General features: G+C 32.5%; 1 protein-coding gene across 1 annotated transcript in view; it reads left to right on the forward strand.

Annotated features, from left to right (window-relative positions):
* The window catches only part of LOC136972937 (prominin-1-like), a 62,221-nt gene extending 43,324 nt beyond the window's left edge, over nt 1-18,897 (forward strand). Inside the window, exons 10-14 of the mRNA XM_067267596.1 lie at nt 3,859-3,941; nt 6,754-6,835; nt 7,385-7,534; nt 18,646-18,809; nt 18,882-18,897. Of these exons, the coding sequence (XP_067123697.1) occupies nt 3,859-3,941; nt 6,754-6,835; nt 7,385-7,534; nt 18,646-18,809; nt 18,882-18,897 (495 nt within the window). The remainder of the gene's footprint in view (nt 1-3,858; nt 3,942-6,753; nt 6,836-7,384; nt 7,535-18,645; nt 18,810-18,881) is intronic.
* The last annotated feature ends 12 nt before the right edge of the window (nt 18,898-18,909 follow it).

The raw sequence follows: 18,909 nt of genomic DNA on the forward strand, positions 1-18,909 counted from the left end.
TCACAGTGTGGCAACTTTTGAATTCTTACTTTTTGAAAAAAATTAGGACACTCATATCATAGGTGGCAAATTGTAACTTATTACAATGGTGCCTCATATAACGTACTTAATCCATTCCAGGTGCACGTCTGTTATACGAAACGCATTTTCCCATAGAAATACATGTTAAAACATCTAATTCATTCCGCAGCATAAAATAACCGTACTGTATCATTAAAAAAAATGAACATGGGGTGTGTTCTTTTATTTCTCTGCGTAACTCTGCACGAGTGACATTCATTTAAAAATTCCTGCAGAACGCGTTCCTAAATTCCGGTGGGAGTGCGCGCCGTCGAACTGCAAAAACAGCTGCTTGTATCAGTAGTAGTAGTAGCTGTGGAAAGCAACATGGCATCCTCCATGGCTCAGGTAGTTTCGTTTCTGGGTCCATTATGTGGTTTTATGAATGAAAATTTAGAAATTGTGAAAGCGCAAGTTAGCGCACGCAGTGATGTGTCTTTACAAATTTTTTTCGAATGGTAGCGGCATTCTAATTTTTTTTGTGGCTATTTTGAATGCTCTTTCAACAAATAATCCATTTTATGGTTAAATTTTACAATTGGGACCCTTCTTTTGCCTTTAAGAGCTCATATTTTAGAATTATAGATTCCTCCATCACGATACTATTGATAGTGCGGGTGCCGCCATCTTTCTGTCTTTCACCGTCATTCCTAAATGCCTACAAACAGCAGTGCACTCCCGTAGTAGCGAAGCCACAGAGCGACCGCTATTAAAGAACGCACCCATGGAGCAGTCACCAATTATGCCGGAAAGTCCGTTGTTCATAGCCAGTCCGTTGCTCGAGTCACATAACAGCCAAACAGAAAGTCCGTTGGTTCGCAGCTTCCGTTATTCGAGGCGTACGTTATACGAGGCACCATTGTACTTCTTTTCTGTCAATATCAATAAAGATGAAATGAATAAAAGTTATAGAGCAAGATCAAGACTGTCTTGGTATATACATCATATCAGGAAAGCAGATTTCCTTGCATATTTCAAATCTGTACTGAAACAGGATCATTTTTATCACTAGGCATATATGGGTCTGGGAAATGGGGAACCTGCTGCCTGGGAAGATGTTTAAAAAAAAAACAATTAATACTGTTTTACAAAAATATATAAAAATAGAGCTATATATGGGAATTGGGTGACATATGAAACATTCAAATTTTCTATAAAACCATTACAGGTAGACTATGGTGTTCTCTGTGGAGAAACACAGCGCCGGCCATCGGGGGGGTGCGGCGGATGCTACGCACCGGGGCCCCGCGATTGAGGGGGCCCCAACATTATCAAGAATGCAGTATTTTTAGTAATTTTTCTGAAGTAATTAATGTATTAGCAAGAACAAAATCACGCTTTAAATAAACATGCATTAATATATGTTCGTGTTTGTAAATTTTTTTATTTTACAAAAACATTTGGGCCCAAATAGTTTCTTGCACCCGGGCCCCTTTATCGAGAAGGCCGGCCCTGAACACAGCTATAAAGTGGAGACAACAGTCCAGTTCATAAATTGCTGCCATTAAATTAGCATCATTTTATTGTCATGAGGCATTTTCAACAAGGAAACTTTTTTGATTTGATAATTTTTATTTTTTTTTTACTTTATGTAAGCATGTATCTTAGAAAAGTAGATAGATTTTTGCTTGTTTAATAAGATTTTTTTGGTGTGTGCATTTTATGTTTAGACACTACATTAAGCCTAATGAAAAAGTATTATCACAACAGATGATGGATAACACAATGAGACAAATTCTCATTGTTACTTACATTTTTCTATAACATGTGACTTCAGATTTTGCACTGAAAAACACTTTTGTTATTGAAATAAAACAAAGTAAAAGAATACTAAATCAAATTTTAATAAAATGAAAATAAATAAAAGTAAACCAAAGTATAACCAAAATGCTTTAAAGTAAAGCAAAGTATAATAAGAATTGTTTTCTTTTACATTATATTCTGTTCGTTGTCTTTTCTGAGAAATTTTAATCCTGTCTCACTGTATCTTGTGGGGAACAATGAGACAATTTTCTGGTACACAGACACAGTGGCCATTCAGAATTTAGTCTTGGGGAAGCCGAGTTGAACATATAAAAAGAATTTTTAATGTGAATTCAATAAAATTCCCACGTTATGTGACCACTTATTCATAAGTAGTGTAGAAATAAAAGCACAACATAATATAAAAACATTAATTTTAATTAGGAAAAGATTTTTGGAAAACTTCCTAGTATTTGTTTTCCTTTTTCTTTGAAGAGTCCCAGGGCTTCTTGGCCCCTCTCTTTGTGTGTCACTGCACAGACTTTAATTTTTATAGAACAGGAAATGTACAAGTTGCCAATGTAATGCATTGTATTGTATTGCAAAAGTATGCTAAGTTTCATTTAAAGTAGTTGCAGGTTTTAAACTATTATAGTATTGAAATGAAATAAAAAGAAGTGTCTCACTGTTACCCACTTTCTCCTACTGTAGTCTAATATCTACTGTATGAGGGTCAGGCAAGTCAGCTGTAGTGGATGAAAGGTTGAAGTGCTGGAAGAGGCTCAAAATATCTGAAAGAATAGAGGCCTGGCCATGAGTTAAAAAACAAATCTATTTCAGAAAGTGTGCTTGCAGTTTTATGATTATCAAAAACAAAACTGAAACTTTGTGTTTTGTCTTGTTTTTTTTTATAACCATCTAAAAATTTTTGATAAAGCTGTTTTATAGAGGCTAAAGCATGTAATCGTATTGAATGTATAAATTTATAATTACAATAAAAATTTATACTGTACATCAAAATAAATTTTGCAGTAATATTTCAGCAATTTTTCTTCAAATTCTGATGATTGTTTGATTGGTAGAGGCTCCTAGGAATAAAACAAAAAAATTACCAAAATAAATCTCTAGAAATTATTAGATTAGGTTTCGTTTGGGTGCATTTTTTATGAGTCTTGGCATAGGCAAATAACCTAAGGAATTTTTGGAGGCTTCTACCAGATCCTTGGCTCTGAGGTCTTTGGCCAACTTTGGTGCTGCAAAACGTTCCATCCTGTTGTGTAGCTTGTTGATGAAGTCATTATGGATGCTAGTGAATTTGGCAGACTCATTGTATTCTTGAGCTTAGTATGTTGTTCATCTTTCTTCCAGTTAAACATGAATGCAGCATAGGGGTATTCTCATGGGCAGCCTCACGTTAATGGATTTCTGTAAGCTAGTACTTAGTTGGAGGAAAGGGTATTACCAATCATCAATCTTTAAAAATCAGATAATTCTATATGCATGACATCTTGATTATCTGGAAAGACAAATCAGACATAGAAGTTACCAGAACTGACTGAATCTGTTGAAAACAATAAAAACAATCAGCTTAGTTTAACTGATTGTTTTTTAACAATCATCTAATCAATTACTGTATTTACAATCAGACGAAACACTCAAGTCTAATTTCTGGAGTATAGGTAACTGACTATTCATTGGTTGGCCAATTACTTATTTGAAGGCCAAGTGACTGAGTGGTTAAGGTGACAGCTACTTCTTTGGATGACCTAGGATCGAGTTTGGACAGGTCTAATTTCTGCGCACTGTTTGTGGGCTGCAGCACAATGGGTCCCAACTTAGTTGCTTAAAGATCAATGCATCAAGTTTTATCATCAGTTTAACTCTATACAACATGCACCATAGACAGTTATTGAAAGCAAAGAAAACTTTAATTAGACTTGAATATAAGTCAAAAGTTATTATTTCCCCCCTTAAAACTAGAAAAAACATTTTAATATTTGGACCAATATAATATATATTTTTTAATTTATTAAAACTCAAAAGAACTATTTTCAGATTCTGGAAAATATTATGAATAATACCAAAACTAAAATAAAAATACCATACATTGGTGAAATTGCACCAGGAGATGTAATAAGGTATTTATATGTATTTTATAGATATTTTAAAAAATTTCATTAACTAAATTGAAATAGCAATTAAAAGTTAAAAAGAAAATAATTATATTTAAGGCAGCCAAAAGTTTAATACTTGGTATAAGAGAAACATTTTCGGACCTTTGCTTTGTCTGACTTTAGCTCATTTTATAGTTCAAATCAAATACAGAAGTCACATGATGTTCCAGAGATGTACCTAATTCAAAAATATTTATAAAATTTCAGATGATGTTAAGCAGATCAAATAACAATTATTCATAAATTAAACACCTTTTTAAAAATAAACCCATAATATACTGAAAATATATATGAGATCAGGTTATTATAAAATATAATTAGTATGAATTATACAATTGCCTTAAATATAGCCACATTTTCTTTTCAACTTATGATGATGATTTTAAGGACTTTCAAATAGTAATTAATTATTAAATTGATAATTTAACATATTGAATTAATTTCTTTATTAGGGGTTGAAAAATTATGACAGACTGAATATTTTAAAATTTTTGAATTGGTTGGCTCATCTTAAAGGGCTTTGATAAATTCAAAACTTTAAAAATTTGAAATTTGGTCTTTTTAAAAACCAATATTTCAAATGAAGCTGTTTTAAGTAGTACATATTTTATAAACCATCACATTACTTTAAAGAACAGTTTTAGCTTAAATATTTTTATAATAGAAAAGAGCCTCATAATATTTTAATTGAAAAATATTATATATAATTATTTTCAATATTCAGTAAGTTTACTTATAATGATAAAATGACCTTCTCTTTATAATTATGCAAGTTTTTTCTTATGATTCACAGATGGTTCTACAGTACATTAAGTTTTCAAACACAATTCACATGATCATAAGTAAATATACTTATTCACACTAAATCAACTGTTATTTTGAGCTTTAAAAGTTGATTTTTGTAGATGAGCCATTCTATATATTCATCTGATTCTTCGCCTTGAAAAAAGTTCACACAATTGTGCATTTAAGAAAATCTGGCTTCAAGTGACTGAATTGAAAAATAGATTAGGTTAGCTTTAAATTATTAATTAAAATTTGCTAAAATGTTTAATTTTAATGCCAGATTGAATGTGGTTACTTGTTCATTAAATTATTGATCAAATTTTAAATTTTGTCCTTCTCATTAACCTTTTCCCTGTCATTACGTCAGCCAGCAAAACCAGTTTTCAAGGTAGTTCCCTACAGTATACATGATTATAGTAAGCAGATTCAACTGTATTTATTATTTTTAATTTTTATGTTATTTTTCAAGAAAAGTGTTATTGAAATATTCATTAGTAAAAAATTGTATTGCCTGTATATATTTATTATTTGAAGAAGTAATGATTAAAATGAATAATAAAATATTTCAATATGTTTATTAGTAAAATAATTGAATAATTGATTTGTAAATTGTTATAATTGTTATTTTACAGTCAAAATTTTAAAAATTTATTTTGCATATGTAAAACTATGAACATATTTAGAGATAATGGACTGGTTTTATGGTAAAAGTTCTCAGAAAATGAATTGTTATAGTAGATGAGAAGTGGGTTCTTTATGATAAGCATTTTTTTATCATAAAGAACCCACTTCTAACTCCTATAACAATTCTGTACAAAAACCTTGGATCATAAGTCTTTTGATATATGAACAAAAATATCATAGCCTATATTGTAGAGGTTTATTTTGTTATGTGGAACATACTTATTCAGTTTTGACATATATCCCATTCAATGCAGATGTTTGACCACAGTAGCCTGTCAACATATAGTTTCACAGCTAAATTTTTTGATGTCTGATAAGGGTTGGCCTTTATCAGTTTCAGGGTTTCATTGACATCTGTAGATCAGCCACTTCTAGGTGCACTCTCCAAATCAAAATTACCATCATAGAACTTTTCCTACCATTGATAGCAGCTTTGAATAGAGATAGTCTCCAAGTTCTGTAAAATTTTACATACCATATATTTCCGCAGATAAGACGACCTTCAGATAAGATGAGGTATAAATTTTCATCAAAGTTTTATAGTTTTAGCATATATCTGTCCTATAAGACGACCCCCAAACTATCAACGGCCTATAAATTTAGTTTAGATCAGCGATCATCTTCTGGATAATAATACTGTATAGCATATATGGAATTATGTCCTATTCTGTAATTTCTCGAATAAACAAATTTTATTTTCTGCCTTGCTATTGTTGCAAATGTTCGCACTGATTTGGGCATTCGGGTAATGACCTTGTCTATTCACAAAAACGTCATACAGGCTATTGTATTTTGTGGACATGCCCTACTCTCTACTAGTAAATAATTATGGTTTGTCTGTTTTTTTATAATGGTTTTAATTTATATAAATTTTAATCTAATTTTTTTGTATCTGTCCTATAAGACGACCCTGGATTTTTGGGGACTTTTTTTATGATTCAACTATCGTCTTATCTGCGGAAATATAGGTACATTCACTGTAACACATACTAAATTTTGAATTTATAGAACATAATTGAATGAACCACCATTTTCTGAGATGCCATCTTGGAGAATGACTGATGCCAGATAGTGGAAGAAAATAGTTAAAATATTTTCTAGTATTGGCTATACATAAATGCAAATTTTTGAATGATAAAATTTTATGAATTTTTCAGGCCTGTTGTATGGGGTTGTTTCCATCTATGCCATTACTTTTGCATCAACTTGATAAAATTTATTTACTATTAAAAGTTAAAAATATTTTTACTTTATAATTTTCAACAATTAAGATAGTTCAAAAAAAATTTTTTAAATTATATTTTAGCAAATGCAATTCGAATGAAACAATTTTTACAATTCTTGACTTGGAAAATCGTTTAAATTTATCAGAAAAACTGGATTTTGAGGTAAATATACTTTTCAACAAATATAAACATCTTATGAAACCTTATACATTACAATAAAGATGCATCAATTGCCATATAACATCGGGCTGATAAATTTGGCCAGCTGAATGCATTGTGTGGGAGTTTACAGGATGAGGGTGCTGAATGCATCACCAATTGGCACCATAATAACTGATGATGGTTATATCATAAAGTTAAATATACTGGAAGAGGAGATAGGATCAAAAGTCTGGGTAGTGCAATTGGCAACACATCCACACTGCAAGCAGGAGTTACAGGTTCAAGTCCTGCTCTAGGCTGCTTCTTTTCTTCCAGTTTAATCTAAAATTATTTAATTAAATTATAATTATTAAATTAATATGAGATAGCACCTAACGCTTCCCTCTAGGGTCAAATTTATCAGTAATTTATAATTATTATTGCCCATATACAGCCTGATGTTATATGGAAGTTGATGTAGCTTTATACTCTTCAACACTACAAAATATGATAATTGAAAATTTAAATATATATATTTATAAAAATAAATTTTGTTTTTTAACATTTTAGAAAAAATTGAATGCTGAAAAACTTATTCAAGAATTAAAAGATAATATTACTTTTCCTGAAATGAAACTTATAAATGATGAAACTGAAACCTTTTTGACTAATACAATGGAAGTACTCAAATTAGAAAGTATAACAAAAGGAATTAAAAGTGTAAATATAAATATTTTTATATAATAATAATAATTTAAATATTTTACATATTCTTTATTATTTTAATATTTGATCAAAATGAAATTTTATTTTGTAAGTAACAAGTTAGAAAAGAAATAAAAAATGTCATGAAAACATAATGTTTAACAGTTCTATTTCCATTCTTCTCCTGTATATACAATAGTTATTTGTTTTAATGCTGTATCATAATGTCATCTAAAGTCATTTTTAACATTAAAAAGTAGTTTAAATTAAATGCTCATTAAGCTCATTTGCTTTGTTGTACTTCTCACAGCTATTGTTGGCTATACTCATCATACGTTGGCTATGCTATTTGACAGTTAACATGCTTATTTTAAATCTGGTAAAATCTGGAAGCCTTTTGCCAAATTTTTATGAAACTTTAAATTTTAGGACTTGTAATGCCGGTTGTTTAGTACATAAGTGATACGAGAGCAGTTTTGCCAGATTCTTAACAAACTTTTCTACTATATCAACCACATTTTCCCACTAGATTAGGCCAATGTCCCTTAAGATTTTCAGAGATCAAAATATCCTATTTTTCATTATTATAACCTTGTGGGACCATGGACATTGCCTGAATGTGATGAAAACAGCAATAAGTTTAGAGTTTATGAAGATGGCAATTATTACCTCTGTGTCTTAATCATCAAAGTTCTCTGAAGTGACATTATTATATAGTTAGGTTTCCTGTAATTATCTCCTATCAGCTTCAAAAAAACAAATTATTTAAATAGGAGTATCTAATATCAATTAAAGCATGAGTTGTACTGTACTGTACATAAAGAAAATGAATGAGAGAGAACTAATGGCAATGTATGTGTATAAGTATCATCATCTTTTTGTGTGTGTTGTGTGTGTGAAATGCCATGATGGCAGATGAATATATCTAAAACATACAAATGATTTTTTCATGTTTTCTAAAGATGTTCTGAGTGACTGCTGAAAAACTAAGCAAAAGCTGCTTGATGAGTTTGTAATTACAATTTAAAATCAGCATATCACTTGCAACTGTTTTCAAATTGTCTTTTAAAAACAGATATAACCTTCAAGTTATCTGCATAAAATCACAATAAATAATTTTAAAATTAAAAGACGATAGTAAGATAAATTTTTGCATTGTTTTTTAAAATAGTAATTTGATGACAAAACAGAATTTTGGCATCCTATTGGATGGCCCGACCATTGTAGTCCATCAGAATTTTATCTTATAAGGAAGTATGTCTTATGTTGAATGAAGCATAGTTCTCTACAGCAAATAAAAGCTGACTGATCAACTCTCAAACCTGTCTAAAACCTCATTGGATATTATTGGAATAAAATTTTCTATTTACTATAATTTTTTTAAGTTTATTTTAGCATTTATAACTATTATTATTTGATAAATAAACAAACAAAGCAATACAATGTAAAAAGTATTCTTCAGTAGCCATTTTGTAATATTTGATATTTTCCATTTTTGTCATAGTATTTTGTTTTTCTATTTCACTTAACACATCACTCAATAAGTCTCTGGTCTAACTAAGAAAAATAATTTTTTTTTTAGAAATTCGACTTTAAGAGTGATACATTCATTCCAACACTCCTTTAACTTTCCGATGCCTTTTTTGTAGAACAATTTGTCTTTGCTCTCAAAATAGGCCTCAGTTTCAGCAATCACTTCTTCATTTGAGCCAAATTTCTTTCCCTGGAGCACCTTTTAGATGTTTGCAAAAAGCCAGTGGTCGCTGGGGGTCACATCTGGAGAGTACAGTGGGTGAGGAGGCAATTTGAAGCGCAATTCATTCAATTTAACCATTGTTTTCATCGACTTGTGACATGGAGCATTGTCTTGGTGGAACAGCACTTTTTTTTTTTTTTTTTGCATGTGAGGGCATTTTTTTCTTAATTTCTACACTCAATCGATCCAATAGTACCATGTAATATTTGCTATTGATAGTTTTACCTTTCTCAAGATAGTCGATAAACAAAATACCATGTGTGTCCCAAAATACAGATGCTATAACCTTGCCAGCTGACTTTTGAGTTTTTGGTTACTTTGGATGACTTTCATCGGCTGCTGTCCACTCAGCTGATGATTTTTTTTATTCAGGTGTGTAATAATAGATCTATGTTTCATCCATTGTCTCCATAACGCTTATCAAGCCACTGTTTGGCTTCAACAGTATTTTTCTCCATCAAAAAACAATGTTTAATGAACACACGAAATTCTTTTTTATCCATTGTTTTGAAAATTACAAAACTGTGGTCACTAAAACCACTGTAACCTGTAAACTAATTGTCAGATTGTCATGAAATTTTGACACGTGTTGTTTGAAGGTTGGTACTATCCAGAAATCATATGGGTCTGTCAACAGTGTTGCCATATATGTGTCAGACCGGAGACCAGAGACTTGAGTGATGTGTTAGTTGGGCTGCAATTTGGAAAAATGTAGACCTATAAATTCCCACTGTTGTCTGCCCATCTGTCTGTCTTTCCTTAATCTGGAGAGCAGTATTAGATAAATGAAAATCAAGAACAGATATGGAAAGTTTGAAGGCAGAAAGCTATGATTAACTATACAAACTTCTGATGAAAACTGGAAGTCAAGTTATTTCTTGGGTTTCTCAAATGGGATTCCGGGATCGCAGTTGTTTTTTTAACCCGGAAAATTCTTCTCATCTTGGGAAATCTCACAAATTTCTTAAAAATTCACTTTTTTCTTATTTTGTATTAAGGTTGAGGAAATTTTGCAAATAGAAAGTATAATTAACTTATAAACTGTCAGAATACATTTGTATTTATTAATTTTAAACATACTTATTAGTTTTTTAAATTTTTGCTTGTTATGGCATGTCACAAATAGTCAATAATCAATATGTAGCTTATTTGTGGAAGGACTCTGAAAATTCTTTACTTGTCAGAACCTGCAATATCTGGAATAATTGTGCTTATGCTGTCTCAATTTTTAACTATGCCCAGTAGCTTCAATAACTGTGTAACGCCAGATTGTGCAAATTGGGCAAGGATACAAATGAGTATGAAGTCTGCAAGTATGAAGTTTTTCTTCATTATTAAAGACAAACAAACTGCCAAATTATTGGGTTATAACCTTGATGTTTCTATTAAAGCAGCCGAGGTAGACAAATCAAGAATACTAGAGAGCAAAAGAAGTACTACAATCTCAAAAATGAACTAAAAATCTTCCAGGCTACAGGTGAAAAAACACATAACATCCATCTTCTCTTAAATGCGTTAAAGACTTTTTCCATCCACATCAATTGAATCAGAAAGGGCATTCTTGGTAGCAGGACTTTTCATTAGTTAAATAAGGATCAGATTGAGTGATCAGAGTATTGACCATCTTTGCTTTTTAAAATCTTATTATAAAAATTTACAATAATATTTTGTATTATGTTTTATTTAAAAAACAAAAATGACCTTTTATTTAACTTCTTAACACACCAGGATGAATATAAAATCAACTTCAACTTCACTTAAACCAAATAACCGGAGCAAAAATGTTTTACTATTGTGAATGTTTTTGACGCCCCTTCTGGGCTCCTCTTCAGGCTTTTACATAAATCCATTACAAGCTGTTCATTCAATTTTCAAATTTCAATTTAGAAGGCATTCGATTTCTGATTCAAAACACGCATGTATTCCAAGATATTCATGTAATGTGTTGTATTAGAAATATTAAAATGTAAATTATTAGTGAGTCCGCCAGGTGGCGATCGTTGCTGATGCATCATGGGAACGGTACCTGAGCGCTCACTTTGATTGTAACGACAAGGCAATAAACATAACATGGCGCAGTCGACAAACGTTTAGAAAAAAAAGAAGATTCTCCGGTACTGGATTCGACATGTCCACGTTTCAAAATCTTCCTCCTCCCAAACCGATGTTGGTTGAAGGTGACTTGGGAGCGAATTGGAAGAAATTCAAGAAAAGTTATCTACTTTATTCGACGGCGACCGAACTCACGACGAAGAACAATGAAACTCAAGCCGCCATCTTGCTCCATTGTTTGGGGGAAGAAGCTCTAGAAATTTTTGAAACATTAGAACTTAATGAAGAAGAAGTGAAACAACCGAATGTAATTTTAGAAAAACTCGAGTCGTATTTTATTCCGAAAAGCAACCAAAGTGTTGAGAGTCACAAGTTCAATACTCGTGTGCAAGGACCGAGCGAAGCCTTTGACGATTTTGTAGCAGACCTACGTAAGCTATCGATAAATTGTGAGTTTGGAAATTTACGGGATCGACTATTAAGAGATAGAATTGTGAGTGGTATTCGTGATCAGAAGGTAAAGGAACGTCTACTACGAGAAACGGAGCTATCATTAACAAAGGCAATCGACATATGCAGAGCTGCTGAACAGACAGAGAGCCACATTAAACTCTTGTCGAATCACCCGAAGAATATAGAAGTCAACGTGGTAAAACGAAAATCAAGAGAACGTCTCAGTGAATCACGTGATCAGGAAAATAGGTCTAGTGCAGAAACAAAGAACCATCGGACAGAGAACAATTGGCGTGGATATCGAAGACCGGAAAATAAGTTCCAAGGAAGACAACGGAATTGTGGGAGATGTGGTTATAGACATAATAAACCGAACTGTCCAGCAATGGGCAAACAATGTAATAAATGCAAGGAATACAATCATTTTGCGAAAGTGTGTCGAAATAACATGATAAATGTACTGGAAATGGCGCCAGAGAGTACAAACGACTACGTATTGGCGTCACTGGAAAGCAGAGGTAAGAACCTTGATCTAGACTGGTCAGAGACTTTAAGAATTTTAGATTGTGATAAAAGTGTTAGTTTTAAGATAGATACTGGTGCACACGTCAATGTAATCCCCGCATATATTTTTGAGACTCTTAATCTAAGAAGATTTCTAAAGAAAACGAATATTACGATTTCAAATTACGGCGGAAATAGATTAATGGTGTTAGGAGCGTGTGATTTAACAGTACGAACTAAGGATAAGGTTAAGGAACTTTTGAATTTTATAATAGTCAAGACAGCTGACCAAGCAGCACCTATTTTAGGACTAGAGAGTATTCAAAAACTAAATTTACTGCAGAGAAACCGAAATATTTTAGAAATAAAAACGGAAAGTGATTATTTTACTAAATACAGTAATGTATTTGAAGGCATAGGCAGGATCAAAATAAAACCCTGTGAATTTAAATTAAAAGATGACTACAAGGCTGTGGTAGTTCCTACACGCCGAGTACCATTTAACTTAATGAATCCACTAAAGAAAGAATTAATGAGAATGATAAATGATGGAATTATATGCAGCATAGATGAACCGACAGAGTTTGTAAACCCAATCGTCCTAGTTCGCAAACCTGATGGATCCCTGAGAATATGTTTAGATCCACAGAATTTGAATCACTCGATAATGAGAGAACACTTTGAAATACCGACCTTTGAAGAAATCACAAGGGATATGGCAGGTTCCAAATTTTTCTCTATCCTCGATGCAAACAAGGGATTTTGGCAGATTGAACTGGCAGATAGCTCATCAAAATTAACAACCTTTAGTACACCTTTTGGGAGATATAGGTTTCTGCGACTACCCTTTGGATTGACAAATGCTCCTGAGATCTTTCACAAAACATTTACAGAAATTTTTGCTCATATTGAAGGAGTCAAGATTTACATTGATGATCTTATCATTCATGCAAAGGACACAGAAGAACATGACAGAATCTTAGAATTGGTTCTGAAGACAGCAGAAGAGAAAGGGGTTAGGTTCAATAAGGATAAGTGCAAATTTAAACTAAAGGAAGTCAAATATGTGGGACATATCTTGTCAGAAGACGGTATTAGAATTGATCCAGATAAAGTTGAAGCAATCAAACGCATCCCAAAGCCAACTGGTTTAAAAGAACTTAATCGATTCATGGGCATGATAAATTATGTGGCAAAATTTATACCAAATTTAGCTAGTCATACTGCAAAATTAAGGACTCTACTGAAACAGGATTGTTTGTGGCAGTGGACTGATCAACATGATAAGGAATTTCTGAAGCTAAAGAATCTTTTGAGCAGCACCCCAGTCTTACAATTTTATGATAAAGATAAACCACTAGTACTGTCAGTGGATAGTTCAAAAGATGGAATGGGAGCTGTACTACTTCAGGAAGGTGCTCCGGTGGCTTATGCATCAAAGACTCTCACGGAGACCCAGAAAAATTATGCACAAATTGAAAAAGAGGCACTGGCAATAGTGTTTGGCTGTCAGCGTTTTCACCAGTATGTGTATGGTCGTGAAATTACAGTTGAGAGTGACCATAAACCACTAGAGGCAATTTTTCAAAAGCCACTAAATAAATGCCCACTACGCCTTCAGAGATTAAGGATAACCTTACAAAATTATAATTTTAGAGTAAAATACAGACCAGGATCACAACTTGTGTTGGCTGATGCTCTTTCTCGAGCTAGCTATATGGACAGGAATTTTGATGTGATGGAATCTGATGTTGAAGCTCAAGTTAACCTTATCAATTACTGTAGCATTACTCCAAAGAAATTTGAAAAGCTTCGTCATGAAACAAAAAGAGATAGAGAGTTACAGTCACTGATTAACATAATAAAGGGAGGTTGGCCAGAACAGAAAAACATGATAGATCCACTAGTCAAACCATATTGGAAGTTTCGTGAAGACCTGAGTGAAGTGAGAGGCATAGTATGTAAAGGTGAACAATTAGTTATTCCCAAGAGCATGAGAGCAGAGACAATTGATAGACTACACTATAATCACATGGGAATCAATAAAACATTATGGAGAGCAAAAGAACATGTTTTTTGGCCTTTCATGGAAAAAGAAATAATTGATGTTGTAAGGAACTGTCCAGCATGCCTAAAGTATCAAAATTCAAATCCAAAAGAAACACTTATTAACAGAGAACTTGCCACAAGACCATGGGAAATTGTCACCACTGATATCTGCCATTTATTTGGTAAAGATTATCTATTAGTAGTAGACACATTTTCACGATTCCCAGAAGTTTATTGTATGAACCAAAACACCACTCATTCCAAAATAGTTGAAACCATGAAATCAATATTTTCCAGACATGGCAAGCCAGAAGTTGTATACTCGGGTAATGATACCCAGTTTGTGAACAAACACTTCCAACAATTTCTAGAAGACTGGGAAATTACACACAAGACGAGCTCTCCACGAAACCCTCAGTCCAATGGTTTCATTGAACGGCATGTACAAACTATCAAAAAATTACTTAAAAAAGCAGTGTATGACTCAAAGGACATCTATCTGACCTTGTTGGAATACAGAAATACACCTTTAGGTCGAGGTATTCCATCCCCAGCACAACTTCTGTATGGTCGTAGGTTGCGAGGGCAAGTGCCCATGAGGAATAATCTCTTGAAACCCAGAATACTTGTAGACAAATTTAGAAAACACCATACGCAAAGACAACAAGTACAAAAACACTATTTTGATAGGAATGCTAGAGATCTAATAGCATTAAGTCCACATGACAGAGTGATGGTGCAAATTGATAAAAGAAACTGGGAGCCTGGTGAAATAATAAAAATAGACAGATATCGACCAAGGTCTTATATTGTGCGCCTAGACAAAGATGGCAAACACTTCATTCGTAATCGAAGATTTTTAAGGAAGTTTGACATTAATAGATTTAGAAACATACAGAATCACTCAAATGAAGTGTTAGATCAACCAATTGAGGAGAAACAGGCTAGTGAACAAGAGGAAAACATGGAAAGCTCCAGTGGTAGAGAGGAAATGAACACAGAAAATGAGGAGTTGGAAGATCGGGAGGTGAACGGCAATGAGGCTAAGGACTTGACAACTCGAGCAGGTCGGGTGGTCCGTAGGCCATCGCGTTTCAAAGACTTTGTATAAAAGGGGGAGATGTAATGTGTTGTATTAGAAATATTAAAATGTAAATTATTAGTGAGTCCGCCAGGTGGCGATCGTTGCTGATGCATCATGGGAACGGTACCTGAGCGCTCACTTTGATTGTAACGACAAGGCAATAAACATAACAATTCAAATATCAGATATTAGTATGAGATTCAAAATGCGCACCCTAGTTTCAATTTAAACCATTATAAAACCAATATAAAATCAAATGCTATCATCCATTAGGACTTGCCATGCCATGGAAAGCAACATTTCTTCTTTAAAATTAATGCATGTGGACTTGTAACCTGCTTTAAATATTTCCATTGCCTCCAACACTTTGAGGTGATCATGATGCAGGGTGGTGAGGATGATACATGCTTCATTAAGGTCCATTTACATACAAAGTGACGTGCCAGCACACTGCAGTGAATATTTGTCTGTGGGAAATCGTTGACCTAGTTTTAAACCACCCTGTCCAGACTCGTCTGTCAGTGCTGTGCAGTGGCAGTGGCATGAACGTATCGTGAAAGTACATTTGATGGGAACGATATTTTCACTGACGGTAAATTTTTTTTCCAATGGACGATGAACATTTAATTGAAATCGTGCATCAACACTGTTTTATTTGATTTATCTCATTCGAAATACATGGACATTGGGTACAAAATGAATATTTCTCTGTTTTGTTTAATAAAGTATGAAATGCATGTTGGGACATTCAAAAATATTCAAAAAATATAGGTTCATCATCTCAATTTTTTATAAAGAGTATGAAACTCCCATTCTGTTGATATTTTTTGTCCATGCTTGATGTATGCTTTTTTGATTGCATTTCTTTTTCTTTTTCATCCAAAGATATAGCTATCATAGTCAATTCATCCTCAGAAAAGTCCATGACCACTCATCGACAGCATGGTCACGTCACTGTTGTGTGTAAATATTCGTCACTGTGCCGTGCTCGACATCACTGTCACCAAACAGTCATTGTGCCAGCACGTCACTGTTGTGTGTAACTGGACTCTTAAAGTCAGCTGTGATGTCCAGGTCCGTTGCATAAGTCGAAAGGGCTGTTGTGCATTTATTGTGTAGTATGACTGACTTATGCTCCTTTAATCTTACTGCTAACAAATGTTTGGTGGAGCCAACATATACCATTTCTCTACCGCATCTGCCATCTCTTACTGGGATCCTGTAGATCCCCAGTAATCTGTCCAGATTAGGATGGTGTTTTTCATTCCTTAGTATGCTGTAAATGGATGGACATCTCCTGTATGCTATATTGATCTCACGCTTCTTGGTAATTGCATTATATATTGATTTTAAATGCAGGTTATAAGTGAGGGAATCCTCTTCCTATCATCTTCCTTTTCATTGTTCAGTATTTCCATCCTACTAGATGCTACTTCTTGCATATGTGTGTAGCTTTCACATAACCTATGTATAAGGTTGTTGTATCCATACTCAATGGCTGTCCCTTCTATATTTCTTATTTCTTGCGTTAATGCCTGCGAGGTGGAAGAGTGTGTGAACGCTCTCCTGACCAATGCTCTGAAGGCTGCTATTTTGTAAGAAAAGGGATCACAGGATCCTATTGGAATATACGTTGAGACAGAAGTTGGTTTTCGATACACAGCAATGTGTATGTTTGATCCTTCAATTATGATGTCCACATCCAAGAAGTGGACTCTGTCTGGACGGTGTTGTTCAGTTTGTTTTGTTTTGTGTAGATGTTGGTTGATTTTATTTTGTTACCAATTGAAATTACAAATGAAAATAATAATATACTGAATATTATACTGTAAAAATATAAAATAAATATTAAATAATTTATATTGTTAATTTAAATTAATTTAAATAATAGATAGGGTGCCCCCTAGTGGCCATTTTTGGCATATCGTCACAGAAAGACAGAGACTGTCCATTTTTTCAGTTTTATATAGTAGATAGTTTTTAAATTTTATAAATATTAAATAGATTAAAAACTTTTAAAATAAGTTGTAAATATCCTTTACTCCATTTGGAGGGTGAAAATTCAAAAACCAGTTAAAACCGGTTTCGTAGAAAGGTTGAGATTCAAAAACCGAATTGTATGTCCCTATGGGCAGTCCGTTATCCAGAGACCTCTGCGAAATGGTGGTCAGAAGGTTGGAAAGCAGAACCCTACTTAACTTCCTCCCCAATATTCTCCTATATAGGAGATACATTGATGATATCATCATCTTTTGGAGGATGAAATCGGATCTTAAATGCTTTATAGACACAATGAATGACAATCACTATGGACTATTTGTTGAGATTGAATAACATTTTTTTTTTAATTTTCAACTCAATTCAAAGCATTTTGTTGTTGTTGTTGTTGTTGTTGTATGCAGTTTCCAGCAAACTTTAATAAATATTTTCTATTTGTGAAAATTTCTACGTAATTCAAAGATAATTTTTAATATATATCTTACACAGCATTATTAATATGATTTTGGAGGTTGCAGAATGTATTAAATTACTTTACAAAAAGAAAAATAATTATATCATTTGATTTCAAGATATTTTGTATATCTTAAAAATAATTAATTTTATCTCAGGATCCCAGGAAACAGTTCACTTTTATCCTGGAATCCCGGGACAAGCAAAAGACCAGGAAATGAGAAACCCTAGTTATTTCAATTCAAAAATTTCCCCCAAAAGGAGCTAGATAGATGACTGGCATGACTTCATTGCTAACAGAAAAGTATGATGTACAAGAGCAAGACACTATGGTACTAATTTGAGATGGAGAGCAAATATTTTATGTTAAATAAATTGAAAATATGATTAAAAATTGCAGCCCAGCATTATGACAATGTTACAATAAGTAATTGTTCATTTATACATCTACCAGTACTAAGGATGATGACATTTTGGTAAATAAAAATCTTATCATGCTTTGAATAATAAAGTTTAGAAAAAATTTTAATGTTCAAATTATCACAAATCAAATTATTATAAAATTAAATATATTTGTTTAAAAATAAAGTTTACTATCTTCAAAAATAATTTTAAAAATCCATTTAATTGCTCTTTTAAAAATGTTTTTATTGAATACTAAAAGAATGAAAGTATATTATTAAACACTGCTTTTATACAGTTATTAAAATCAGTGTACAAGAGTTTAATTAAGTATAAACTAATTTTTTTAATATTTATTTAATATGTGTATTTCAGTACAATGAAAGTAAAACAATAGATATTGATGAACAATTGGAAATTTTAAAAAACTTATCAGAAACTGAAAGTGAATTAAAGAGCGAAATTGATGCTATTTTAAACAATATCACGGATATTATAAGTAATTTAATACAGTTTAATAAAGAAAAGGTAAATTTATTGTTTAATATAATTGGAAATTAATTAATTTAACTTTATTATGGTATATTCTAAAAACTTTTTATAATCTCAAGAAGAAACTTTTTATAATCTCTTCACTTG

Source organism: Centruroides vittatus, unplaced genomic scaffold (genome assembly GCF_030686945.1).
Source record: "Centruroides vittatus isolate TY-2023 unplaced genomic scaffold, ASM3068694v2 contig_3067, whole genome shotgun sequence".
NCBI lineage: Eukaryota > Metazoa > Arthropoda > Arachnida > Scorpiones > Buthidae > Centruroides > Centruroides vittatus.